The sequence below is a fragment of the Diachasmimorpha longicaudata genome, chromosome 6 (genome assembly GCF_034640455.1).
Source record: "Diachasmimorpha longicaudata isolate KC_UGA_2023 chromosome 6, iyDiaLong2, whole genome shotgun sequence".
NCBI lineage: Eukaryota > Metazoa > Arthropoda > Insecta > Hymenoptera > Braconidae > Diachasmimorpha > Diachasmimorpha longicaudata.
This window is the reverse complement of record NC_087230.1, coordinates 8590298-8609439: the sequence shown is the minus strand read 5'-3', so window position 1 is coordinate 8609439 and position 19142 is coordinate 8590298. Positions and strand designations below refer to the sequence as shown.

The following is a 19142-nucleotide window of genomic DNA, read 5'->3' as shown; positions in this document are numbered from 1 at the left end:
CAATCAGTGGGTAAACACGTGGTGAACTGGTCTTTAAGGCGAGTCAGAGATCGACCGGAGAGATTGGGGAAACTCGCGATGGCTCGAGTGCTTTCGGGAAATTAATTTTCTTTAATGAAATCTAGCTTTTTGGGAGGTGAGTGGTGATGGGGGGTGTTAGGAGGGTTTTATTCGTGAATTTTTGTGAAAAGTGGAGGGACGAATTTTCGGATCACTCGGCCGACGGTGCCTGAAGCATCCTGTGACTGGAATATACATAGGAAACATCAAGGAGCATATGTGAGTAACGAAATATGTATTTGTGAAAGGATTATCGGTTTTATTTGACTCATGTTTTACATTGAATTATCGCTGAATATCTGGTGAACGTGAAAGGAGTCTCACTTAATTAAATCAGGCAGCACAAGTTGAAGATGATGAACACATGATTCGTTCAGTTGCAAATTACCAGCCCCCACACAATTCCAAAGGCCGATCGCACAATGCCTCGATTCCTTCTTTTAAAAATTCGCGACCGCTTTAGGTCGTAAAAATCGTTATCTATTCCACGGGGGAAGTTAAACGAGGAATAAATGATGAAATTATAGGCTTATATAATTTAATACTGTGCAATAGCCGTGACTCATCACTCACGTTTGATTCTTCATTTTTATTGCGTTAATATCGTTCAGTAATAAAACGCAAATTGAGTGATTTAGACGGGCTCACGTCCGACGCGATTATTCCACAATCCATCCGCCATTTTACCGTTAAAGGAAGATGAATTTTACCCAGACAAAAATGAATTTGATTGAACAAAAAGGCAATGATGAATATTGCTAAAAAATTCCGGAAAACCCGGAAAATTGAGAAAAACCACAATTCAAAATCCTTCATTCAACAATAACAATGTTGAAAAAATACCAGTTACCATAGAATCCGAAAAAAGGAAGTCGAAATTTACTGCTTAACTACTTGTTCCCCATTACCCCGAAACATATGGATCCCAGGTAGGCAAAAGGCCGTCGTCATCTGAGGGAAGCGGATCATTAAAATTTCTCAGGTATCCCAGGACGAAAATCGCTGAAAAAAAAATCTACCAACTTAGTGCCCCCCATCACCCCCAACTACGAAAAAATATTCCCTCATCCCCTTCCACCATTCCTAATTGCATCCCGAACCCGTGAACCTCCCAAAGCCCGGAGACACCAGCGAACGACATTGAGTTATCGCGAATGAGACGTTCGCCTCGGCTACACCAATTAGCAAACCTCCTCCCGACGATTCGAAACTGAGCTACTACTCCGGAATCCATTCATTAACGGGACGCCGGTCACGAATTGTTTTCATTCATGGATTTCTCGTGCGTATAGTATACAGGCGCGAGCACGCGCCTCCTGAGCGTGTCCTGAATGAACGAGACCGACGTGGCCGCGTCTTTACCTCCACCACACTCCACATCATCCAGTGGGTTCATCTCCTACTCCCCCTTCTCAACCCCTCTCCCCTTCCTGCCCCTCCCCATCCCCTGAAACATACACCTATTTCACCTTGTCTTTTTATCCTCCAGTTTGACCATTAAGCACTGGTGTTAGGTATACGTTAACGCGAATGACTTTGTTTCTACGGTGAAGACGCGACGATACGGTCGATGATTTCAATCTGAAAATCACGAGGATATCTTATCCCCTCTTTCACCCCCTAACGCCGCCACAGTCGGCCGACTCGACGGTAAAATCACCTTTCCGATATCTCTCATACGAGATCCCAATTGAATAAAACATTCGTTGACGTTAATTGGTATTTCATTACCGTAATTTTTCATTGATTAATTGCTCCACTCATTTTTATATCGTGTTACAGGTCTACATAACACATGACAAAGACAACCCAACATTAGTAACTGTTAAATTTTGCAGGAAATTAACGTAATTTGTGCCGTTCTATAAAAGTTATGATAAATTATCGTTGCATCATTTTTATTCTGAAATCCAGTGGCGATTAATAGAAATAAAGGAACGATGACTATTATCACCTGTTAAATGTGAAGTTTTTTGAGGGTGTTGAATGATTTTGCAGGATGTAGAGGCGCCAGTTTGTACCGTGATGCTGAAGGAAGTCGGTTGCGGTAGCGGTACACCCCCACCAAGGGACGTGACAGCTGGACGTCGAGAGAATCAGGGGGATTCGGGGAATTCCGAGGGTGGACTCGCTTGCGGGGGCTGCGGTCGTGATATAGCGGAGAGATGGTACCTGAGGGCTGCTGATCGTGCCTGGCACTGCGGATGTCTTCGGTGCTGCCATTGCCGTGTGCCCCTCGCTGCTGAACTCACTTGCTTCTCGAGGGATGAAAATATTTACTGCAAAGAAGATTATTATAGGTTAGAATTTTAATCGGTCTATTCCATGATGTACACTCTGATGGCATCTGTTTATCTATTTAATGGTTTAAAAATATTTGTGGGACGATAATATTAAGCAACGGATTTCGGTGTTGAACTGAATCCGATAATTGCTGGCGAGATAACTGGCGAGAGGAGCTGATTAACCGATAAAAATAATTCCCCAAATTACCAGATTCACAGGTTTTTATGAGGGAATAGAAATTCATGCCGGGTCCATGCTCCTGTTCAACCCCCTCTACCCCCCAAACGAAAGATTAAACCCAGTGGATCCTCAGAGACACCCATCGGTCCGCCATCTCGGTATTTATTGCGGTAGTGGATGAATTTGCATAGGAGCGTCACTTGTGTTCACTCTGGACCACACAAAATGTCTACTAATGGCCATCCTCTCTCTCTCTCACCTCCACCCGAACACGTGAATTCCATTTTTTCCCCTCGCTGTCATGAAAAACCAGAGCATTACCATCTGCGATTCAAATTAAGAAAAAAAAAACCATCAGATGAAAAATTCTTGTCTTGATTAACAACACGTTGTTTTCCATTGGAACGTGAAAATCCTCATTACCCGTTGATTTATTATTACCTTCCACAATCGCAGACTTCCCCACGGGGTCCTTCAAAGAGATCAACCTCCCGGAAAAGTCTTATCTGGTTTAAATATTTTTATTCTCTCTCTCTGACCCCTCCTCCTCCTCATCCAAAGTGAAAGTTTGATTTTTCGATTGTTTCCATTGTTTTCAGGACAATCGCCCGTCTTCCTCAGGACATTCGAAATTCTCGGTGATTTTTCTCCCGGGTGTATTCCCATTAACCGTCTGAAAAAAAAAAATATCAAATCCGTACAGCAGTTTCCTCGACTGTATTAAAATCACAAATAGCAAAAAGAAAACGAGGGGGAAATAAAAATCGAGATTGTGGATCGAGTCGATATATAGATGGCAAGGAAGAGAATACTCCGGTGTATATCTACGGTTCTGGTTCGTTAGGGTAGAAAACAACGTCACTCCATGCAATATGCAACAATGTGAATACGAGCTCCCGGCATTGGAGCCCAGTGGAATGAATAGAGTGAAGTCGAAGAAAAATAAAAGAGTGGGAGTGCAAACGTAAAAGAAATGAAAAAAAAAAAAAAATTTCTTTTTTACTCTGTTGAAAGAAACAAAGAATAAAGAGGAGCACCTTTGTCTCTATCGTTCGTATTTTAGAAACTCTTGACGTTGCTGTGGAAGGAGAGGAGATTCAGTGTTTTGATCGCGCACTCAATACAAAACTCAAAGCCTAGTAGTTGGAATTATAAATCTCTCGTGGGTAACTGTCGAGTTTTGTATGAAAACGTAGGCTGCCTCGGGATTGGCCACGTGGGGGTAAGAGAGTGCATTGTTTGCCATTTCTGGGTGGCTCCATTGAAAATACGGGAGAGCTTCTTCAGCTTCATAACCATGAATCAAATCTTATTATCGAGAATGGAGTATTATCATTGTCGCTGGAGCACAAGTTGTGTCTATTGTATTGAGATCTGAGTGAAAAATTATATTGTTACAGGCTCTTTGCTGTTTCGAGATGCTCACGATGTCGTGCTGGTATATCTGCATCGGAACTTGTGATGAGAGCCAGAGAACTTGTCTACCACGTCGCCTGCTTTGTGTGCGCGTCTTGTGGAGTTCCGTTGAATAAGGGAGATCACTTTGGACAGAGAGATGGTCTTGTCTATTGCAGGTGAATATTTTTAACCAAATTTTTTAATCGCTCTGAGAAATTCTCGACCAGCGGAGTGATTTTATTTTCATCATCTACTCAATTTTCTCGATGCAGACCTCACTACGAATTGATCTGCTGTACCGCGGACTACGGCAGTACACCCGGGAGCATTGAGGATCTTGGCTCCCCAGGAGTATCGCCGTTGCCCTCGTATTACAGCGCCCCAGAGCAGAGCCCGGTGGCCTCAGTTGGTTCAGTCCAAAAGGGTCGTCCGAGAAAGCGAAAATTATCCGAAGTAACTGGATCCGAGATGCCAGTGACAATGAGACTATCATCGGGTGCTCTTGGTAATTATGTCTCGATTAATCAAACCACTTGGTATTCAGCAATAACAGCTTGTTGTCGGTGTTCTGCATAAACCTTTAAGACTTATTTACACTCGTTTTGAAAAGACGAGCATTGGGAGCAAATAAAAGGAGCCGCAGGGCCTCGAGTGGAGAGCAAATCGTCCGGGCTCACCGAGGGTTTGCCAGAATGAGAAAGAGAAGGGAAACACAAAATGAAACGCGTTTACCAGCCGGCCAATTACACATTCACCCCTTACCCAGTAGTAGTTCAATCCACCCCACGTCGATACTTCTATCGGAATACATGTTTTTTTTTTTCATTCACTCCATCAATTACCCGGTATTTGCACGTCCACCAGACGGTGAAAAAAAAATATATACATATATCGCACCGTCAAACAGATCATACGGCAATCGTGCAACGATAAACGTTTAATGGCCACTGGGAGAAATATGAATGGCTTCCCCGAACGTTGAGAAAGAACCTGAAGCGCGTGGAACAGCCATGATGAAATTGAAAAAAAATAAATAAAGGGATGTTGACAATGAAACGTTAAGTTGAACCAGTTACGACGACATATCCTCGCGAGCCACCCGAGAATGGTAAAGATGAAAAGACCGATCACGTCATTCTCTGTTATTTTATAATCGTTGGACAATTAAAGAAAAGAAGATCCCGCTGAAGAAACAACGCTGAGCGATTCCTCTCCTCGCGAGACTGGAATTTACGATCCAGGAGCTATAAAATCGCCCAGTCTCGCCCCTTTTCGTTCCATGTCTCATCCATGAAACGACCAACAGTCCCACACATAACGCTCAATGACGATATCCCTAAAGTTTTATTGTCTCTTGGAAGGATACAAGCGCGCCGAAGACATATGTATTTATTTCCGTAATATCATCAACATTGTTTTGTTCGTTGATTTGAGATGATAACAATTTGACGATCTGCGGTGCTTTTTTTTTGTTTTTTTTTCTCTGCTGCGGTTGGCTCGTCGAGCTTATTTTTCTTCTTCCCTCGAATTTAAATTTAACATCGCGAGAATTGGTGAAGTGCGATGGGGGATGGAGGGGCCGGGAGAGAAGGGGAGGGATAAGTTCATGGTGAGTTCACTGGTGGAATAAAAGGGGGTATAAAGAATGAGACAAAAGAGGAAATAAAAGGAGGGAATACACGACGAAGGCCCCGTAGGGGACAGTGACAGATGGGTATCGACGCTGAGATGCATCGATTGGCCGCTCCCTCCCGGAAAAGAATGCCGCCGCTGACCAATACCCAGCCACTGCGACCAGAATGGCCGAACACTGATACCTACATTCCCTTACTTGCTTCTTCCACCTTCTCGCATTTCTCTTTTATCTCACTCAAAGTATATACAGTATTTTATTTATTTCACTCGTTTCTTTCGATTCCTCACTTTTTATTTGTTTACTCGGAGATGCTGAATCCTCAATACGTTTCATCTGCCCGCAGCCCTAATGCACTTGCTTTGTCAATTTTTGTTCTTCACCCCCTCCCTCCTCCCACGTGACAAATTGTGACCTCATTCTTAAGGCATCTTGCCTCCTCTACCCCCATACTCACCAAGCCCTTTTGTCTGTCTCTCCTCTGGCACAGCCACCTATTCGTGCCCAAGATTCCACGATGTTGATCGCAAAAATAGCACTGAGCTTAATTAGCCACTTGCGGATCGTTAGGTTTTTGCTGAATCGATGAATGTCGAGGCAACCAAAGCAGATGACTCAGTTTTTTTTTCTCCAAGTCCCTTCGTATTTTTTTTTTTTATTCATTTCGTTGCTCACTCAGTGACATTGTATTTCTTGGTGAACCGGAAGCCCGATGCACCTTGCAGAAATATTTTTCTCATCCAGAAGTGGATGGTCACGATGTGACATAAATATTGAAACAACTGCAAACTTGATCCAAGAATTTTTCAGCAATTTTTTCTCCACCACTCTCCATTCTACCTTTTTCCGTATGACTTACCACAATGCGGCCATCGCTCATCACCCCTCCATCTCACCACTCTACCTTCAATCTCCAATTGAGGTGTTCCAAATGTTGTTGTCAATCCGAAAATGGTCCTTGGCAAAGTGTTTTGAGTGACTCGGGATTTTTATTCGGTCTCGGTGAAATTGGTAATGATTGAGTCCCTCCCCGATGAATCGAATGTTACCGTTATACAATACACGAAAACCAATCGATCCAGTCCCTCAATACTTTGATACTCTGCAGCTGCCTCACGTACAGTTTTACCAAGCCCTCGTTGTCGACATTTTTTTACGTGTCCTTTTTTACCCACCTTTCATTGCTCCTCTTTTTGTCATTTTAAAAGCCGCGGTCCATCCAGAGCACGTGCTCACCGTTGTTTCGTACGTCCATAGATTACAAATGATGTACCGGGACAAGCAGTTGTTGCTTGCAAGCTCATGCTACTGTGTGAAGTTATTCATTTGTTGGATTTTTCGTAGAACTCCTCCATCCGAATGAATTGTCGTCGTCCATGGAGTCGTTGACCGCTTATGACACATCGGTGGGCTCACCAGGTCCTGTCCATCAAAGCCAGAGGACGAAACGAATGAGAACGAGCTTTAAGCATCATCAGTTGAGAACTATGAAAAGCTATTTTGCTATTAATCAGAATCCTGATGCTAAGGATCTCAAACAACTGGCGCAGAAGACGGGGCTGTCCAAACGCGTCCTCCAGGTTCAAGATTTTTGCATATTAACTGTTCAGTAGAACATCCCACATGATGTCAGGCAATGATGACCAAATAAAAATTGTTTATTTAATTTACTCAGGTCTGGTTCCAAAATGCCCGAGCCAAATGGCGCCGTAACATGATGCGCCAGGAGGGTAACCATGGTGCCAGCAACGTGGGTTGTCCAGGAACTCCAGTCTCCTCATCCACTGGCAACTCCCCGAACATTGGACCAAATTCAGCATTCCTGGGTGACAGCAACAGCCAGCCCTCAACTTCAATGGAAGAGATCCACGCACTCCATCATCTTCATTCCGGTGTGTCATCGCAAGTATCATTCTCAGATCTCTATTGACAACGAATCGAGGAAGAGGACGGCTTCTCTTCTGGATATCCTGGATAAATGTGAGAATGTTTATTAATCCAAGAAAAGACTTACGGTGCTACGTATTTCTGATTTGATCTCAATAATTCCTCCTGTAAACTCTGCAAGACTAGATACCAGTAAGAACCTGAGGAAATTGAGTTCATGTGAACATTCGACTAGTCACTAGGAGGTAATACACCAGTTTATTTCGTTGAAATTTATTCGTTTAGACGTAATACGTGATAATAATCGTAGTTCCATGGCAGATCCGAATTACCAAAGTGGTTAGACAATAGTTTTGAAAGTGTGTTGACAGTGAGTGATTGAAAGGGCAACGTTTCCAATAATCATGAGCATTTCGTTTTCATTCTCATCAACGAATCAACAACTCGGTTGTCATTCTGCTGTTTTTAATGTCACAATATCCACGGGAATGAATGAATTTAATTAAAGTGCATTGTAAATTGAATCGAGAAAAAAAAACATATGTAAAATGTGTGATGTATAGATGAATAATTATGCTACTTCAACAACCCACAGTCTCATCTTCCTCCTTGCATGATCAATTTGCTTCGAGATAAGGGAATTACCACGAGGACATGTACATTTTCGAAGTGGAAGGAAGAAACTCAGCTCTCGTGTTGCCACCGAGAATCCTAATTAGCATCAAATTAGGTATTTAAAGATTTCACGAGGACACAAAAGCCGAGGAAGAGGGGGAGGAGCGCTTGTCTGATTTGGCTAGCCTACTTAAAACCTGTGTAAATTGTTGTTACTATAATACGTATAATTTAGAACACGCGCGTGTTGAACCACTCACTACTCTTCTTCGCGCCCAGAGACAAGCACAACCGACTAGTGTCTATATAAGTTTAGTTTTAAAACACACATGTACTATGCCGTATATTTTGTCGGTCGGTCATATAAGTTAATTTTCAATCTATATGCGGGCCTCGGATGGTCAGACTCTCGACGACTCATCAACGAAATGAAGAAATTGAGACTCTCGTTAATATTTAATGAACTTGGAGAGCAAGGCTCGCTTGAAGACCAGTGTTTGGTCAACTTTTGCATACACCAGCATCAGAATGTTCACTATTTCTGGGAGAATTGTTCAGCTCATTCCAACTGTGCATGAACTTGAGTCATTTATCGAATTATGAGGTAAAAAATTCATACTTTATTATCTTGAATAACCGCATACCTGAAATATAATAATTTCAGATGTTGTACATAACACTGGCCAATGGGAGAGAGAGAGGTGGGTAGAGTAATTAAAGAATTCCGGTTGAAAGTGAATTCACGTGAAAATCCGTGTGCACACGATGGTCTAACGTGCTGAGGTTATTCTTCCGTGACTGATTGAATTTTACGTTAATTAGACAAGGATCGTTAAGCCCGATGGGTCGAAGGCGTCCAACTGTCTCCCAGCATAACCAATTCCCTCATTCTGCAAATGAAGGATCCTTATGAATCATACTCCCCCCCCCCCTCCCTCATCCCTTTTCAATCCTTCCCCAAGGACACTCATCAATTATTCCATGACACAAAAAGTCATCCTGACAGTTTGATTTCTTTGGAAATCCACCACTTGTTTTATCCAACTGCCAACTTTGGTAGCTCGTGTTTCCCACGGAAGGGCTCTCTGGAGACTTCTTGAGAATTTGAACTTGCCTTTCAATCCCTGCCAGAATCATAAATCCCACCCGAGGAGAGGCCGTGAGTCGCGGTGTGCTCTCTCGTCGTGAGATAAAACCTTGGGCCCCCTAAACCTCCCGGATCGATTCGTCAGCGTCGTCCCTCGTTTGATGTACCGCGCAAGAAAACGCGCATCGGTATTTTCACTGCTCTACCCCCACTTCGTTTTATTCGGTCGACAGTGGAGAACACCCATAAGACAATGGTGTAGTTGGGGGTCGGACGGGTGAGACGAGGGAGAGTTTAAGGTAACATGAGACGGTGGCATTCTTGCGAATGACGATGGATCAAAAAAGTGGACCAATTTTCGGTAATTTGTACACCGAGACCTCAGTCGAATCCTGTGGAGTATCACTGAGCTGGAGAGGGCGCTGCAGGTGAATTGCCTGGAGGGGTAGAGATGGCGCGCAAGCGCGTGTATGCACAGGGGATGATGGGTGAAGGATGGAGAAGTCTCGGCTCTATGTCGAAGGGATAAATGGGGTCGATCGAGGGAGGAAGGGAGGACTCAAGTGGATCCGGTCGATAGTCTTTTGTTCTGTCAAACGTCAGAATGTGGACCGCGCCCGGTTCTCCATTCTCCCTCTGCCACCGAATCCCTCCCTCTGCCCGCCCTCTTACCCGCAATTCGGAACTTTTTTTTTTCCTTCATTTTCTCCCCCTAAGCCACCCTCCCGGGCCCTCTTTATATTTCTTTGACTCCTCTTGGGGAAACTATACGTTATGTGAGTGTGCGACGATGGAGACAGAGGCAAGCGTGAGTTTTTATTGGGGCGGCTGGCTTCTCCCCTTTTCTCTTGTCCGTTTTGCTCTTGTCCTCTCTCAAGTCTCGGTTGTTTTATCCTCTCTCTTTATTCGGCCCGTGAGACGTTGCACTGCTTCCCATATCTATTCAACTTCACTGAGGATGCGGCAATGGGTGAGGGGGAGAGGGGAGGGTGGTAGGGGGTAGGGAAGATGCGCACATATAAACCGAGAAGATTGTCTTTTTCGCGAAGGAAGGAGAGAAAAAGAGAGAAGTGGCCACAGCTGCCGCTTTACGAATAGAAGGGGGCTATCTCTTCTTTCCCGAGACCGCCATCGTCCTTCTATCTTTCCACAGGGATATTCTAAATCTAGTTAGCAACGGTGATCCTGAAGGCCAGCGATTCACTGATATTGAAGGACTAGATGATAGCGGCGTAGGAAGAATTATTAGTAGTCGATGTTTCTCTGGTATTTTTAATTTGCCGATTCGAAGGGAGGCCCTTACAGGGAGAGTACTTTCGAAAATCTATTCGGGGACTGCTTGATTAATACTTTTAAGCCGTGAAATTTTCTGTTGAATATTCGTGGAATATTCGGTGAAACTCCAGAGCACGTCTATCAGTGAGTAATGCAGAAATAAAAAGAAAGTAGTTACGGGCATTATGCATCAGACCACACGCGGTAATGTCGACACTCACCCGGGCAAATGGCGTTCAAGCGAACACCATTGGAGGGTGTAATAAATAAAAATAAAATACCAGTGGTAGTTGGGGGCTGGGGGAGCAAAGCCCAATTCCATGTTCACGGTAAGTTTACGATAACGATAGGGTGGCGCGAGAGGTTGCATACTTGGAAATTGCTGGTGAGTTTTACTCGGCGATAGTGAATTCCCTCGGGAGCCGGAGACAAAAATTGAAGGAGGGTAAGGTGGAATATCGCAGTTCGTGGGCAGATGTTGTTGCATATGGAGAACAGAAAAGGAACAAAGATGGCGGCTTTTACCATCCTGTGGGCCTTTCCCTCCGCCTCTTGGACACTGTGTGCATTGTCTACCGTGCTCAACGTTGTAAATAATGTCTCCTCTCTGGTTGGGTATACCCGGGAGAAACACAAACCGAATGTACGGTGAGAGGTGGTGAGGGGGAGGGTAAAAGGGAGAGAGAGAGACGGTAGAATGCTGTTGGGAGACTTAGCTGGAAACCCCATCCTCCGGTCTGTCCCTCTTTCGAACCGTGGAACCTGTCGCGCATAAACTGATTCGGTCCCGATGTCCCTTCCGTAAGCCCCTGTACACATGTGGGCCTGATTCCCATTGGTCGATGCTCACGCCAGGCCGATGGTTCACCCAATTCACGGCGATTGTTCGGCATCGCCATCGTCACGAGGTGGAAAATTTTTTTTTTACGATTTTCAGCGTTCGGATTAGACTCAATGGAAGATTAGGGGTTGAGAGGGTAAGGGTGAGTGCTAAGTGTTGTTTAAAAAATTGAAAATTAAGATTCAATCATCGAAATCCCCGGGAGTTTCGCGATAAAAAAAATTTGTGTCAACTCATTAAAAAAAATTCTCTCTCCCCTGAATATTTTCACAATCGTGAAATCTATGAAATCACTGATTTCCACTGCTGATGGTTAATTCATTCCGAGTCCTTGATACATTTCACCCGGACCCACCCTCTCACTCCCCGCCCTTCCCAGACCGTTTCTGGAGCTTCTCGCGCTGAGGCCGGAGGGAAAAAGACGAGATAGCCAGAGGAGAATGGAAGGAAAGAGTCAGACAGCATCTTGGGGACCTCGGATGCAGTGAGAGTTCACGTTACCTCGTATACACACACTTGTGGGCCCCCCCCTTTTTTTTTTCCTCTTACCAACTCTGTAGGATTATCCAACCGGCGCATCGCTTATTCGTGTATCAAGCGTTTTTTACGCTTTTTCATTCTCTCCTGGCGGGGCGACGCGCAGAGGAGAGGAAGATTCTTTGTTTGCGATGGTCGTTCTCTCCAGGAAGAGGCGCGCCTCTCCTCTGTTGGGTTAAGGGAATAATAAAAAATGAACGGGGGGAGAGGGAGAGAAGAAAAGAAAGGAGAGGAAGGGAGATGGCTGGGAGAACAAGAGGAGCAAGGTGGAAGGAGGAAGATAGTGGCCATTGTAGCACGATCTGGACAAAGGTCGCCATAGCGACGGAATTCAAAGGGGAACACGAAAATGGCGATTTATGCTAATTGAAGTGCTTCTGACCGTTTACCAAGTTTCATTCTACCTTTTCTTTATCCGTGGACTTCCCTCCGGTCGCTTTGCGTTTATGTATTCACGTGGATTATTCACTTGTGATTGAATGTGTGCGATGATATTCAATAATGGAAATGAAGGTTGACAAAATTAGGGAATAATTCATCATTACTGTGAATAGATAGAAGCAGAGAAAGAGAGAGAGAAAAGTTCCATAAAATTAACCAAAAAATTAACACACGGGATAGTTCTATTTTAAAATGATAATTTTCAAGTTTGTAAATATAAATTTTACAATAGATAATTTTTAATGAATTTAAAAGTATGAATCAAGTACTTTGGATCGTTTCTGAAGTTTCGTTTCACTTCTACGTCATGTATAGATTCCTTTTCTCCCCCCCTCATTCGATTCAATTGAACATATTCGATGAAACATTTCAGGAAATTTCAAATAATTAAAATAACAGGCACAACTTGAATATTTATGTAAATGAAACACCATGGAAGAACACCTTCGTTCACCTGCATTAATTGACCCTCTTTCGTCTCCATTCTCCATTAAATGTGAAATAAATAATAAAACAGGGGCAGACGTCAGGGTGTGTTATTTATCGTAGTTACATTGCAATGGAATTGATGGGATTCCACGGTGGACATGCTGCAGGTGCTGGAGATGAGAGAGCCATTACGAGAAACTGTGCATAAATACACGCTTTTGTGGATTCGTTTCTATACCCCTATATACCAGGATATGGAGGACTTACCAAGTACGAGTTGCCATAAATACTGTGTAAACGTTACTTCAATTCTCCTTTCCACCCATTTTTCCCCTTATGCACTTTAATTTATTCTTGTGTTTATTTATTGGTGTATTTCCGTGACTCTCAACGATGGATAACCGAGGATGGGAGTAATCTATCAGACTTCATCCCAGGAGGTATAAAATACGACAGACTACAGACCGATAGATTTTTCGTCAACTCTCAAGGTAATGGAGCACGATAACTGTCTGAACGAAATGAAAAATTATTTCTCAATTAATTGCTGTTAATTAATATTCTCGCGCACTCATTGTACCATTCAGTGAATTTTAATGATTGATAATCACGGAGAGGAGCAATCTATCAGCGACTACATCTCAGACAATATAAAACACGTTCGAATGATCCGATATATTCCCAGTCAATTTTCAACGTTAAATTTAGCTGAATGGGTTTTTAGTTTAAAACCACTCATAACTCAATTTTCAAAATGAAAAATGCCGTGGGTAACGCCCACTGGTGCATACCTGACCTAGGCCTCGGTGAATTTATGACAGCAAACATTAACATATTCCGGAATAAATGTAATACACCGAGAAAGAATGGAGTTTCAAACGAGTGAAAAAAAAAAATTTGCAAGTTCATAATTTTTACTCGTGATAAGTGCGAGTTGATGAATCCTTCGGTAAAACTTAAGAGCTTTAACCCCCGGCAAATGTATCGAATGATCCTTGCAAAAAGACCGCTTACACACATACACTCGCACACATGCGTATTTAAAACGCGGGCGTAGGTTTGTTTTAACAAGGCATTTAAAGCGTACTCGGTAAACATTCAGAGAGAAATATCGGTTGTTTATGGCACGGTGATTTATCACCTCTCGCGCGCGTCGGGCATGAGCGTGCGAGAGCCCAGTTGAGAGCCCTGTGGCAGGACGAATGGCAGGGGGAGGAGGGAAGACGCCAGGATGAGCCTCGAGAATAAGTGCAGGTGAGGGCTCGTTTAAGTTGCGGGGGAGTTTAAAGCCCGTACGGGGCAGTCTGGTTTTTATGCTTCATCTACGTTCGACGGAAGGGGGAGATGAAGAGTCGAGTCTTTTCGCGCTTGAGACGATGGGTAAAATGAAAAAAAAAATGGGGAACATACGATTGATTTCATTGTCTGTTGAATTGTTATCCATCGAATGAGATTATTTCATTTTTGGTTGACAATTATTTAAAGAGAAAAAAAAATATAAATTGTGGTTCAATTTTTCGACGATTTCAGTGATATGGTGGGTCATTTCGCCGTCGATTCAGTCGACTTGAATATATTATTTATTTTTCCCAGGACAATTAAATGTATTGAACTCCCATTGAAATATGAAGAATGCAACTGCACCAAATGCCCGCTGAATTCAATGGTAAAGAGACAATCATCCTTCGCACGGTAATAGATCAGACTGGTAGATGCGATAAGATATAAATACAGCAGTAAAGAAAAGGGCTCGGTTGGCATTCGTGCATGCAAGTACAATATAAGTTAAGCATGACGGGGGCGTTTGTTTACGTCCAACGATGTGGAAATGTATCATGCAAAAATAATCATCGATATTCAACATTTCAATAAGCCCAAGGTCCACGACACCCCTACCAACTCAATACAATTTGTTACAATAGTTATGATCCTAGCCATTGGTTACGCAATACTGTGGTATTCGATAATAGGAAGGCAAAGCCCTCCGCATCGTTGGATAATTTTAATTGGCTTCGTTATGCGATTTTGAGGATGTTGAAAATCGGCGTTTGATCGTTTTGCGTATATTCGATGAATACCGGCACAAAACACCCGGCAAAATATCACGTTAAATGGCCAACTGTGAGAGAATTCTACTCAATGATTTGTGGGGACGTGTGCTATTTTTAAGTGGCGGTATTTTGGATAAATTTCTGGTAGTGCGGCACAAACGAACGATGAAAGGTGGTATCGAAAAATCGAGGGGTAGGGTACGAGGTGCGAGAGCCTGTGAAAATATACTGTTGGTATATTCTTCAGGGTTAAAGGGTTATAAGAACTGACCGTTGAAAAATATTTCTCACAGCTACCGCACACCAGCTACCGTTCGCTTCAATGAAATCCACCAGGTGGGAGGTCCCATCCACTGGCCCAAGGATCCATTTAACTATTATAAGACAGTGGAATTTCCAACTCGTTAAGAAGATGTTTTAAAAATGAGACAAAAGTGTCCCCAGATTTTTTTTTTTTCAGTTTAATCGCTTTATCTCTTTGTTTTCTCTCAAAAATTTCTTATTTCTCGAAACTGCTTCCCGTTCAGTCTTTTCAATTCTCTCCGCTGGGATTCTTAATCTTCATTAATTCGCTGGGTAGGGGCTGGATTTGCATACCGTGCGCGGTCTCTCTTTCTCTTTCTCGCGGCACAACAGTTTTTATCTGATCGTTGTGGAGCAGCGAGGGCAAACGACAACAGGTGAAAATAATAGGGCTTTCTTTGGCCTGGCTTTTTCGAGAGCTTTTGATATTATTTTTTATTGCACCCGGGATCATCCGCGGATATAACCGAGGTCTTCATCGCGGGGGACATCGTGGGCTTCACAACTTACTCAACTTTCCAATTAAACAGCTCCCCTCAATTTACTTAATTTTCTCTGGTCAATTCAGGATAATTCATTCACGGATAATAGACTCAACATCCATAAAAAATCAATTGTTTCCTAGTTACCGGCCCTCCCCATGGAAGCAATTTAAATAATTACGATTATCCGGAAATAATTTGAACAATTACATCCATGAGAAAATAATGTATCCATTATTTAAAATTGGAAACTAGAAAACAGTTTAAAAAATTCTGTTCAAATTTGTTCGCTTCTTAAAACTGTATTCAACATCATCAGTCACATAATATCGTCCTGTCGCCCCCCGCGGGAATAATTTCCCCCGATGTCACAAGCGCCGAAACCCAACCATTCAACCCCCCAACCCAAGAATTCCGGAGCTCCCGGAATTCGACATGAGATATTTTAATTTGGGATTATTGATACTGAATTAGCTACCGTGAGAATCAAGGCCCTTCTACCAAAAAATTAATGAAGACGCGTTTGTTATTATTACGAAGCCAATTTATGAGGACAAAAGCGAGAAAAGAGTGAGATAGAATCCCTGGTATCCAGAGAACGTGGATTGTGAAAGGGGAGGAAGGGGAGTTTAGCTACACGAGGTCAGGTCTGAGGTCTCTGGCAAAATCGAGAGACCCCATAGTCGTATATGCGCCGGAGAACTCACCTTATCGCTGAGGTGCGCTTCTCGTCCGGGTGGCCTACTCGGCCTTAATTGCGGGCCCATATCACGATTCAATATGGCCGCCCACTGAGCACCGGCCAGCGAGGACGTTGAGGTTAGGCTCATCTCTCTTTCCATTTCTCTCTCTCTCTCCACTCTCCCCCCCTCCCCCAGCTCCCTCCACCCACGGATGTATTCTATACCTTATTTATGTACCACACGTTACCGAATCATCGTGGGATATCAATACCACTCTCTTAAGTCAAATTACACCCACCCAAAGGGCCCATTCATCACGTGATCAAACTGCACTGGATACGACATTTATAACCGTAACATTACCGTCAACACACTGGACACACAGTCATCTGGAATGAATTTTGTCCACGAGGTGAATATAATTTTGACGGTGATTTTTGATGAAGAGAAAATCACAAAACGCACCCTGGATGAGTGGACGTCGGCGAGGCACTAGCTTGTCTGTATGCCATTGGATTTAGTCGTTCCTCTCTTGGCACACAACTGGGACTCTCCTCGGTCTGAAGTTGCCCGGTTATGGCTACGCCGTGGCGCTTAACGAGTCTAATTAGCGACGAAAACGAAAACGAGTTTAAACCTTTTTTTCATGAGTGAATGAGAGGGAAAGAGGGGGATGGGACTTCCCTATCCGAGTGGTGCGCAGGCTCTCCTCAGGTTTTTTGGTGTACGAATGTTGTGAAGAGGCAGTGGGGAATGAGCTGGGGCGGCAGGGGGGACGAGGAAAGGGGGGAATGGATGAAAGAAATGGGAGAAATAAATTAAAAAGAGTAAAACCAAATAATCATTTGGCGGTTAGATATTCGTTTTGTGGCTTTGGAATCGGGTCAGCAGGACGCTTGATGCACCAGTGGGTACTGTCGAAGTTTAATTGGGTGGGCTCTCGTGGCTCTCCTCGGTTCATCTTCTTCGTTGAACGGGGACTTGGAGAACTCCCGAGGATTTTGAAAGGGAGACAGGGATGGAAGGAGGAAAATAAGGAGATTGACTCGAGGAAATACCGGTGCTTGGAATGACGATGAAAATGAGAGTATTCGTCCGTTCATTAATTAACGGAGGCTACCGACCTCGACTTGAGAGAGGGCGGGGAGGCTCGTTAACCCGTATCCCACTATGCTACTCCACCTCTACCATCCTCTTCTTGGTGAAGCGTCGCTAATCTCAATTCGAGTTTGCCGCACGGTGGGTTGTGTGCGACTCGGTGGTATTAACGCAGGAGACTCCTGGCACACTTTCATTGCCATTGACTTTCCCTTTTTCATAATGACCTTGAAGAATTTCAAGTTATCAATTTTAGTGGATTTTTTGGAGGATGACAGTAGGCTTCAGGGGTGGGATGAGCATTACGTTATTATTTACGGTGCTGAAGAGGGGGTAAAGGTACTTGTGAATAAATAAGAAGATTTCGATAATGAAAAATACGAATTTATGGTTAAATTCAGGTGAAAGAACTCATCAATGTATTTTCACGCCCCATCATCGTGTTATCTCCTCAGTTGAATAGGTGGAGGACACGGGTGTCGTGTCGAAGGGGCCCAGGGGGATGATGGTATGACGAACGACGCGGGCGTGTCCGAGTAGCCGATACGAGAGGCGCGTGATCGAGAGACCTCCCGTGGACTGGCCACCCTCGAGGGGCCACAGGTCGACTTGTTAAAGGCGCTGAGTGAAGGAAGTAAACTGGTCACCTCGTCGGGAATGAGAGAGCGAGACACAGTGATCAGGGGGATAACAGAGACAATGTTTTTGAGCTGTTTGTATACGACTCCACTGAGACAGTTCCTTACACTTTACCACCGCTCATGAGTTGGGACGTTAATGCCCAGGTAATGGAGGAATTAAGAGGGAATTATTGTTGGATAATTGATACGTCATTAATGGACGCTGATGGATCACGATTCCGAGGATTATGATGTAGCTGTATGAGGGAAAATTGAAGGTTTAATCCTTCATTCGTCACGTTCACCAATTATTATAATTTCTCGGCATAGGGTAAAGTCCATTGCACCACCGAATTTTAATTTCAAGTCTAATATCTTTGATGACTGGGGCGTGTGCGAAGGACTTACACATACCCGAGAGGTGAATCTCACACACATGAAGAGAGGAGACGAAAAACCGCTAAGTGGACTGAGGCCCTGGACCCGCCACCATGAGTTCCCACGCAAGATTCCTCCCACGATTGCATTGAGGTGGGGAGGGCGTGGACAGCGGGATGATTCTTGCCTCTTAAAATTCTGCATTTCCGATCAATAAGATTTTTTTATTCACTCATTTTTTTCACCTGCCACCACGGCTCATCATGATTGAGCCATTAAATATTTTTTTTTTTTCTCTCCAGTTTCTTCCAGTCCCGCGATGCTTTTTTCTCGGCTTTCTTAATTTTTTTTTTCTGCATCGGTGTGGGCGGCGAAAAAAAAAAACATGCGTCACATCGCATTAGCAGTGGAGCACGTAAGTTAAACCAGCAGTGGAGGCTCAAGGCTTGAGAGCCACCCTGCAGGGGCCCTTTCACCACTGTCGGGGGTGTTCGTTATATTTCGCTGGGGCACAAACGCGCACGTTCCAAACCTCATTCTCGTACTCCATCCCCTCAATGGGGTCACGTGCCCGTACGATTCGACAAACCCCTTCAAGCCCCCGATATCGTATTTGTACAACACGCACTCGGTACCTCATCCATTACTGCAATCCGTTGTTTGTGTGTTTTTTTTTTCCACTCGGAGTTTGTTCTGTCTCTCTCTTGCTTCATCGCCCGCGTTCGATTTATTTTTTTGTTCATTCAATCTCTCTTCTGGGCTGATTCCTTTATTCTTTCACGCACTTGTTTCGTATTCGTACATTATACCCTGAAAACAATGGCGTCGTGTATGAGAAAAAAAATTGCTTTGTTTTTT

The 19142-nt window shown here is 43.8% G+C and overlaps 1 protein-coding gene across 1 annotated transcript; it reads left to right on the top strand.

Annotated features, from left to right (window-relative positions):
• Nucleotides 1-2015: 2015 nt before the first annotated feature.
• Nucleotides 2016-8396, top strand: LOC135163583 (LIM/homeobox protein Lhx9-like). The gene is made up of 5 exons (XM_064123143.1): nucleotides 2016-2360; nucleotides 3927-4100; nucleotides 4197-4429; nucleotides 6902-7137; nucleotides 7233-8396. Exons 1-5 carry the CDS (start codon nucleotides 2047-2049, stop codon nucleotides 7485-7487), a joined length of 1212 nt encoding a protein of 403 aa, XP_063979213.1. The 5' UTR covers nucleotides 2016-2046; the 3' UTR covers nucleotides 7488-8396.
• The last annotated feature ends 10746 nt before the right edge of the window (nucleotides 8397-19142 follow it).

Excerpts from the sequence above, each read along its gene's own strand:
- LOC135163583 (XM_064123143.1), top strand. The coding sequence starts at position 2,047 with ATGATTTTGCAGGATGTAGAGGCGCCAGTTTGTACCGTGATGCTGAAG. Across the intron at positions 4,101-4,196 it reads GATGGTCTTGTCTATTGCAG|ACCTCACTACGAATTGATCT; the intron begins GTGAATATTTTT and ends TTCTCGATGCAG. Across the intron at positions 4,430-6,901 it reads ACTATCATCGGGTGCTCTTG|AACTCCTCCATCCGAATGAA; the intron begins GTAATTATGTCT and ends GATTTTTCGTAG.